This window comes from Lemur catta, chromosome 7 (genome assembly GCF_020740605.2).
Source record: "Lemur catta isolate mLemCat1 chromosome 7, mLemCat1.pri, whole genome shotgun sequence".
NCBI lineage: Eukaryota > Metazoa > Chordata > Mammalia > Primates > Lemuridae > Lemur > Lemur catta.
This window is the reverse complement of record NC_059134.1, coordinates 6,463,764-6,473,089: the sequence shown is the minus strand read 5'-3', so window position 1 is coordinate 6,473,089 and position 9,326 is coordinate 6,463,764. Positions and strand designations below refer to the sequence as shown.

Below are 9,326 nucleotides of genomic sequence, written 5' to 3'. Positions count from 1 at the left end.
TACAGAACTCAGGAAAATCAGCAAGAAAAAAATCAAACAACCCTATCAAAAAGTGGGCAAAGGACATAAACAGAAACTTTTCTAAAGAAGATAGACTAATGGCCAAAAAAACGTATGAAAAAATGCTCAACATCTCCAATCATCAGGGAAATGCAAATCAAGACCACAATGAGACATCCCTTATCTCCAGTGAGAATGGTCTTTATCAAAAAGTCCCAAAACAAAATCAGAGGAATAGCCTCCACATGTACTCGCCATCAAATTGACACTAACTGATCAACACTATGGTGCTTACATGGTAATAATATTCTCCAGGGATTAGGGGGTTGGGGAGGGTACATGGTGAGCATTGTAGAGGGGAAGGGCATGCCTCTAATCCTCACTTGGGTGAGGCAAAGACATAAAATGTAACCAGAATGTTTGTACCCTCATAATATCCTGAAATTAAAAAAAGTCTGAAAACAATAAATGTTGGCATGGATGTGGAGAGAGAGGAACACTCATACACTGCTCGTGGGACTGAAAACTAGTACAACCTCTGTGGAAATTAATATGGAGTTACCTCAAAGAGATAAAAGTAGATCTACCATTTGATCCAGCAATCCCATTACTGGGCATCTATCCAAAAGAACAAAAGACATTCTATAAAAAAGACATCTGCACTTGAATGTTTATAGCAGCACAATTCACAATGGCAAAGATGTGGAAACAACCCAAGTGCCCAGCAATACATGAGTGGATTAATAAAATGTGGTGTATGTATGCCATGGAGTTCTATTCAGTCACAAAACCAATGGTGATCTAGCACCTCTTGTATTATACTGAATAGAGCTGGAACCAATACTACTAAGTGAAGTATCCCAACAATGGAAAAACAAGCACCACATGCACTCACCATCAAATTGGTTTTAACTGATCAACACCTAAGTGCACATAAAGCAATGACATTCATCGGGTGTTGGGCATATGGGAAGGGGGAGGAGGGAATGGGTATACACACACATAATGAGTGCAACGCGCATTGTCTGGGGGATGGACATGCTTGAAGCTCTGACTCAGGTGGGGCAATGACAATATACTTAACCTAAACATTTGTACCCCCATAATATGCTGAAATAGAAAAAAAAAAACACCAAAACACAAAATAAAGTGCCACTCTAGGACCCTAAAGAAATGCGGGCAAAAGACATGACCAGAAGTTTTTCGAAAGAAGATAGGCAAATGGCCAATAAACATGTAAAAAAAGTTCAACATCACTAATTATCAGGGAAATGCAAATTAAAACCACAATGAGATATCACCTCACCCCAGGTAGAATGACTTTTATTAAAAAGTCCAAAAACAGTGATACTGGTGTGGATGTGGAAAGAAAGGGATGTTTATACACTGCTGGTGGGACTGCAAATTAGTACAACCTCTATGGAAAACAACATGGAGATTCCTCAAAGAACTAAAAGTTGACCTATCATTTGTTCTGTCAATCCCACTACTGGATATTTACCCAAAGGAAAAGAAGTCATTTTATCAAAAAGACACCTGCCCTCAAATGTTTATTGCAGCACAATTCACAATTATAAAGATGTGAAATCAACCCAAGGGCCTATCAATTCATGAGTGGATTAACAGATTGTGGTATATGTGTACTATAGAATACTATTCCACCATGAAGAATAATGAATTAAGGCCTTTTGCAACAATTTGGATGGAACTGGAGGCCATTATACTAAGTGAAGTATCTAAAGAATGGAAAAACAAACACCACATGTACTCACTATTAAATTGGAACTAACTGACGAGTACATATGTGCACACAGGAGAGTGAAACTCAGTGGAAATCAAGCAGGGGGGAGGGGGAAGGAAGAGATAGGCAAAAACCTACCTAGTGGGTACAGTGAGTACTATCTGGGTGATGAGATAAATCTTACTCAAGCATAACCAAATTGATACGTGTAACCCAAAACATTTGTACCTCCATAATGTTTTGAAATATCCTGGATGGAGCTGGAGCCCATTCATCTAAGTGAAGTATCACAAGAATGGAAAAACAAGCACCAACATATACTCACCATTAAATTGGCATTAATCGATCAAAACTCATGTGCATATATGGAAATAACATTCATCAGGTGTTGGGAGGTGGGGAAGGAGGGGATTGGTAAACTCACACCTAACAGGTATGGTGCACACTGTCTGGGGGATAGGCATGCTTGTAGCTCTGACTTGGGCTGTGCAAAGGCAATCTATGTAACTAAAGCATTTGTCTCCTATAATATTCTGAAATTAAAAATAATAGTAATAAAAATAAAAATACATTAAATAATTATTTCATTAATTAAAAGCAAAAAAAAAAAAGAAATGGAAATCTATAAACTGCTTGACAAAGGATTTAAAATTATGGTCTTAAAGAAGCTCAATGAGCTACAAGAGTTTCCCCCATGTTTAGTCCATGAGGGGAATGAAACAAAATGAGGAAACCAATACATAACTGAAATGAGAAGTTTAACAAAGAGATAGAAACCATAAAGAAGAACCAAATGGGAATTCTGGAGCTGAAGAATACAATGACTGAATTAAAAATTCAATTAAGAGCTTCAACAATAGACTTGACCAAGGTCAAAAAATATTAAATGAGTTTGAAGATAAGTCATTTGAAATTACCCAGTGAGATGAACAAAAAGAAAAAGGAACAAACAGGAGTGAAAATAGCCTATAGGACATATAGAACACTGGCAAGCAAACTTATTCATGCATTATGGGAGTCCTAGAAGGAGTATAGAAAGAGAAAAAGATTGAAAGAAAGAATGATAGAAAACGTCACAAATCTGGAGAATGAAATGAATATCTAGATCCATGAAGCCCAAAGAACCCCAATAAATTAAATATAAAGAAATCTTCAATAAGCACATTATAATCATATTCTCAAAAGTCAAAGACAAACAGAAAATTTTGAAAGCAGTCAGGGAAAATAAACTCATCACATGCAAAGAATCCTGCATAACACTTATTAGCAGACTTCTCAGCAGAAACCTTGCAAGCCATGGTCTAAAGACTTTCCCAGTAAAAAAAAAAGTGGGAATTTTTCACTACTAGATTTGCCTTTGAAGAAATGTTAGAGTTCTTCAAGTTGAAACATAAAGATGCTAACAACATAAAAAATGACACTATTTGTATTGAATAAAAAATATATAAAATATATAAATTGTGACATCAATAAAGTAAAATGTGGAGAAAGAAAAACTTAAAATGTAGAGCTATGGTATGCAATTTAAGTTGTTATCTGCTTAAAATAGACCGTTATAACTATAAGATGTATTACGTAAGTCTCATGGTAACTAGAAAGAAAAAACCTATAGTAGAAACACAAAATATAAAGAGAAAGGGATCAATGTGTAACACTACAAAAAATCATCACATCATGAAGGAAGAAAAGAGAGTAAGAAAGGAACAATGGATCTAAAATAGCCAGAAAACAATGAAGGAAATGACAGTAGTAAGTCTTTACCTGTTATTACTTTAAGTGTAAATTGACTAAATCCTCTGATTTAATCAAGACAGTAGCTGAAAGGATTTAAATAAAACCAAGATACAACTATATGCTGCCTATAAGAGATTCACTTTAGTTTTAAGGACACACATAGCCTGATAGTGAAGGGATGGAAAAAGATATTCTATGCAAATGGTAACTAAATGAGAACATGGGTGCGTATATCAGAAAAAGTAGACTTTAAATCAACAACTATCATAAGAGACAAAAAAGTTCACTATATAATAACAAAGGGGCAAATTTATCAAGAGGATATAACAATTGTAAATATAACAGTTGTAAATATATATGCATTCAACAATGGAACACATAAATATATAAAGAAAATATCAACTGATGTGAAAGGAGAAATACAATAATAGCAGCAGACTAAGAGATGGGGTTTAATAAATTGTAGTATATGCATACAATGAAATAAAAAAGAATAAACTTTTGATATCAGCAACAACATGCATAAATCTTAAAAGTATTAGGGTGAGTGAAAGAAGCTGGATTCAAGAGAATACATTCTGTGTGGTTTCATTTACAACAAGTTGAAGAACAGGCAAAGTTATTCTATGGAGATAGAGTGTGATGCTAATCACCAATCCCAAGTGAAAACGTCTGCTTCATGGAGAATAGCAAAGATAATCACTCTGCCAACCACCAGAAACAGGAGTCCACATACTTCTGCCCATCATATCCTGAGTTACTGTCTAGGTCTGCTATGCACTGGTTACCTACTTGTCTGAGTCCAGTGAGGCAGAACACACACACACAAGTTATGGAACATGCCTTTATTATTTGCAGATGGGCAGCGAGGAACAGGAGGAGTCTTGGATCTATTGTGAGGTGGTCCCCCAAGACCCAAAAAAGCTGCCCACAGCAGATGGAGTGTTGACTGTGCACGTCCCACTTTTCACCACAGCTGAGGGATCCTGAAAGGCAGCCTGGCCTGGGTTACATACCTGAGGGGCCCCGTGATATATGGGACAGAGTGTTGAAGGGCATCCTGCTTCTAGAGGGAGAGTCTGTGTGGCAATGGGGAGGTGGGGAGGGAATAGAGGGGATGAATGGCAAAGGAGTAAAGCAAGAGAGAAGCCTTAGGAAAGGACGGGGAAGAAAGGAGAGCTGTGATGCACCTTGAATGCATATTGACAGGTATAGCAGTGGCTGTGTGTGAGCTGTGAATGTCACAGAGGCCTGTCTCCTAGCATGTGTAAGGATGTACTTTGTAAGTGTCAAGAAAATCACAATGACTGAGTCTTAAGTGGGCACTGGCTGCTTGTAGAAATAACTTTGTGTCCATAGAGGAAAATCTTCAGTGTTCACCATTCATTTTGTTGTTATTTCTGCTAAATCATTATAGTGATACATGGGCATTTTAGGTAAAAATATTTGTGAACTTCTAGCTGAAGTCTTTCTAGTCCACCTTAACCTTCTAACCAAAAAGTTCTAGCATGGCCTTGTTTTAAATTTTACTATGTAAAGCCTCTTGGGCCAGGCTTCTTGAAGTATGGAAATGCTAATAATCCCTGTAATAGAAGAAATTCACTGTTCAGAACCATTGTTCCCTGACTGAAGGAGGAGCAAGCTGAAGGTACCAGGAGGGATGACAATTAAGGAGAGGGCAGGGATATTGTCAGGACAGACAGAGGAAGAAAGCAAGGATAGGCAGAGTGTGAAGGGTGAGAAACATCAGTAACATTCCCCAGTGAGACCTTGGGAGGGCAAATAGCTTAGAGTTTGAAGTTACAATAATCATAGTTACAGCATTTATGAACATAAATTCGATTATTGAGATATAATGTCAAGTCTCTGCAGAATCTCTGACACACCATATATGATATCTGGAGAGCATCATCTGAAATAAAAGAACCATAGAAAATAAGTCAGTGATCTAAGTTCTCCAAGGTGAGTCAAACCTGGCACTAATTCTGTCAGTGAAAATTTAATCAGGCATAGGATAGGTATACCCAGACAGGGAAATGCAGAACTCGCTGGCCAGGTGTAGGGGTTGTTTGCCTGAGGTCCCCAGTAATCCTTAACTCTTTGTGCAGAAGATTGGCAACTAGTGCTTGCGTGTCTTCAAAGTCAAAGTCTGTTTGGTGATTAACCAATCTCTCTTCAGTCTCCCCTCCCCCAGCCTCTGGTAATCGCCATTCTACTATCTACTTCAAGTGTTTTTTTTAACTCTCACATATAAGTGGGAGCATGTGACATTTGTCTTTCTGTGCCTGGCTTATTTTATTTAACATAATGTCCATCCATGTTTCTGCAAATGACAAGATTTCCGTCTTTTTATGGCTGAATAATATTCCATTGTGTATGTATACCACATTTTCTTTGTTACATATTTCAAAATAGCTAGAAGAGAAGATATGAAATGTTCTCAACACAAAGAAGTGATAAATTTTGAGGTGATGGATATTCTAATTACCTGATTTGATCATTACACATTGCATGCATGTATCAAAATATATGTACCCCATAAATATGTATAATTATTATGTGTCAATAAAAAATCTATTTGGTTAGTTTTCTTGGAAATATAGAATCCACACCTTTTTCCTTCTGTCTCATTGTCCCAGATCCTTTTCTGTCTGCATGTTCAGGGACCTGTGCTACCTGTGCTGAGGGGCATTCTCCACTTTCTCTCCTGAGATGTAAGTTTACTGAAACATGCTCCTAAGAATTCTAAATATATCGCTTGTTATATCTCCCCTGACCCTCTAACTTACCCTGAAAGATCTTTAATACCATGCATGTCTCATGCTTCTGAGCAGTACAGACACCAAAGCCTCTTCTGCAGTGGTCTGTCCGTGTGCGAAGGTGACATGTCGTGCACCTAAGTGATGTCACTGCTGGAGAGAGCACAGAGCAGTGTGAGGCTAGGCAGACACAGAAACTTGGGGTGGAGCTGGAAGTATCCAGACTGGGGTGGGTGGGTGCATGGAGAGCTGGTGATGGAGCTCTCACCAACTTCTCTTTCCAGAGTAATGAGAAGAAAATGTCACCTTGTAAATAAAAGGATTCTGTTCTCAACTTCAGCCTTTTTAACCTGGATAACTTTGAGCAAAAATTTAGCCTCTGTATTGTTGGTTTCTCTAGCTTAAAAATGGTGCTGTGAATGCTGGCCTGACCTACCTGACAGGGTTGTAGAGAGACATGGATGTGATGAGAAGAGTGAGTGAGTACTTTAAAATATTTTACCCAAGCTAGTGTTACTATTATAATGGGACTTCTGACATTTGGCTTTGTTTTGTGTTGAATATTGCTGCTTGGATATTCTTAGGTGATACATTCTGTTATTTTGAGCTTCAGACTAAATTAAATCTATGTAAAGCCTTGTGAATTACAGCACAGTCGGGTCCATGGGTTGAGCTATTAAAAATACAGGTTTAATTTTTTTTAAAAAAAATCCTACCTGGTGCACCTAAATTAGAAAGGAAAGTATCAATTATTGAGCATCTCATTTGGGACATGCGCTCTCAAATTGTATCTGATTTAATCTTCACAAAAGGCTTGCAGGAGGGCGTTATTGTCCCCATTTCTCAAATGAGCAACCAAAGGTACAGACAATTTAAGACAGTGATTGAAAAACATTTAAAAAATATGTTTTATTCCAGGGCACTCAGTATTTCCTCTCTAAGAATTACTTGTAATGTAAAGTCCCCGACAAGGGTATCAAAAGCCATTATCAGGCGCTAAAACAAACTACAAAATTATTCATCCCAGACTGGCCAGCTCCCTCAGCAAATGAGATATAGACTTACAAATGAAAAGGACGTCTTAAGAAAAATCTTGCCAGGATTTTGGATCATGGAGACTAGTAGGGACCGAGTAGGGGGAGTAAGACAGAAGGGCAGCAGTACAGGCTGACACTCCTGGAAGGGAATAGCAGAATGTTGGAAAGGACAGGAGAGCTGGCAGAAAAGGCAGAGGGAGCTTCTGTAGGCCACTGACTTCCCTCCCTTATAAATGTGGTCAAAGCTAAGCCCTTCATGGACACACACTACACATGGAGACTTTCCCCAGGTTCTCCAGACCCTGTGCAGGAGCCCCCTCCTCAGGTCTGGGACTCACCCACAATGAGGCAGCACAGGCGGAAGAGCAACAAGAAGTGTTTGTTCATCCCAGACCAAGAGTCTCCTGTGCAGGAGAAGGAAGCTGCAAACACAGGTCTTCAGGCTCCAGGGAAGAAACTTGCTCTCTCATCATAGGCTAGTGATATTTTATGCCTGAGGGGAGCCAAATTCATTGGCTATCTTCCCCACAGCAGAGAATAATGATAATTAACAAATGTTTGGGTTTGCACTGTGCTCTTTTTAAACATATAATCTTCATCTTAGTAATTATTATTATTACAGTATGACATAATTATTCTTACCCCAATTTCAGAGGAGGAAAATGGAACCAGGTGAGGTCCAGAAGGTTACCCATGGCCACGTGTCTAGTGACTGGTACTCAAAGTAAGCCTTTCCAATTCCAGAGTTCACCCTTTCACCACCATGATTCAATGCCTCTTTGAGATTTATTTGTACCTTCAACAAACATCTATTGAGAGCTTTTATATGCCAGAAAGTTTCATAAGTGAGGACAAAGCAGTGGATGAGGCAGACAAGCTCACCTCACCCCTCACTTTATAGGTGGGAAACAGGAGAGTGAAAAGGATGAAAACACATAGAGTCTGTGACCAAGCTGGACCTTCAGCCTACTCTTTCACTTTACAGGACACCTTCCCCTCAAGGCTAGAGACTGCTTACTTGTGGGACCCTGAAATCTTCTCTAGAATTATCTCTTTAGATTTGTATTTTGAGTCTGGCAATTTTGTTCATGATTTAGGTATCTATCTCTGTGAAAGCTACCTCAGTTAAGGTTGATCATAGGTAAAGTGCTGGAGAACAGTCCTGGCATTCTAAGTCTCCTAGATCATCAGTCCATCAGCTGACAGTACTTTGGCTGGAGATAATAGAAATATTCCCTAAGTAACTGACTTAACCGCTTCTTCTTTAGCCATAGGAGCAATATGATTATTAAAACATATTGAGTCTGATATTTTTAGACATCGGATGAAGATTGGGTGAAATATGTTCTTAGGTTAAATGCCATAAAATTTACAATGTTTCTTTTCTATGACCAGTCAGAATGTGGAGCCCTTCTCTGCCTAAGAAGAGAGCCAGAAGTCTTAGAGACTTAGACATGAGGGAATTGATTTCTTTGGAAAGAATTGATTCTAGAATGAAGTGTAAGGTTCTGAAGCCTTGGAATCTAGTTTTAAAATCTACTATATTTCTGGAGAGCGTATTATAAACTGATGACATTTTTCAGAACATTCCCGGGTTTATCAAGAAGGCAAACCCCTGAGTCTTTGGAGCTTGGGTTTACCAGGCTGTCAGGGCATTTCCTTTATCATTTGTTTTCTCTGCTTTATCCTATGTTTGAAGGTAGAGAACAACACTAGTATCAAAGCAAATGAAGCACACATTCTAGGTTAAACTCCAGTGGATTTGTACAGTGTGTAGTCTTCTTTCTTCAAGATTCTCCTTGGCAGAGGCTTCCTGAAAGGCCAATTGAGTTTTGAAACTCTAGTGTACCAGATTATTTCTAGTTATTGCAGAATTTTGCAACTTCACTCAAATATTGGGATACTCTGATTTACTCATTCTCCCACAGTATCTCATCCATCACATTTTCTTTCTTTTTTTTACTGTTTATAATCCAATAATTATTTTTTTTTCTGAAGCTTTTTCTTTTATTAGGGGCTTTACATTATGATACTTATACATTTTCTACAAAAACT

The 9,326-nt window shown here is 38.2% G+C and overlaps 1 protein-coding gene across 1 annotated transcript; it reads right to left on the bottom strand.

Annotated features, from left to right (window-relative positions):
• Nucleotides 1-4,305: 4,305 nt before the first annotated feature.
• Nucleotides 4,306-7,751, bottom strand: PATE3 (prostate and testis expressed 3). Its single transcript, XM_045555430.1, has 3 exons — nt 7,610-7,751; nt 6,265-6,387; nt 4,306-5,387 (listed from the first exon to the last, which is right to left on the bottom strand). The coding sequence occupies exons 1-3, from the start codon at nt 7,656-7,658 to the stop codon at nt 5,263-5,265; spliced, it is 297 nt and encodes a 98-aa protein (XP_045411386.1). The 5' UTR covers nt 7,659-7,751; the 3' UTR covers nt 4,306-5,262.
• Nucleotides 7,752-9,326: the final 1,575 nt, after the last annotated feature.

Excerpts from the sequence above, each read along its gene's own strand:
- PATE3 (XM_045555430.1), bottom strand. The coding sequence starts at position 7,658 with ATGAACAAACACTTCTTGTTGCTCTTCCGCCTGTGCTGCCTCATTGTG. Across the intron at positions 6,388-7,609 it reads CCTGTGCTGCCTCATTGTGG|CAGTGACATCACTTAGGTGC; the intron begins GTGAGTCCCAGA and ends TGCTCTCTCCAG. Across the intron at positions 5,388-6,264 it reads GGTATTAAAGATCTTTCAGG|ATGATGCTCTCCAGATATCA; the intron begins GTAAGTTAGAGG and ends CTTTTATTTCAG.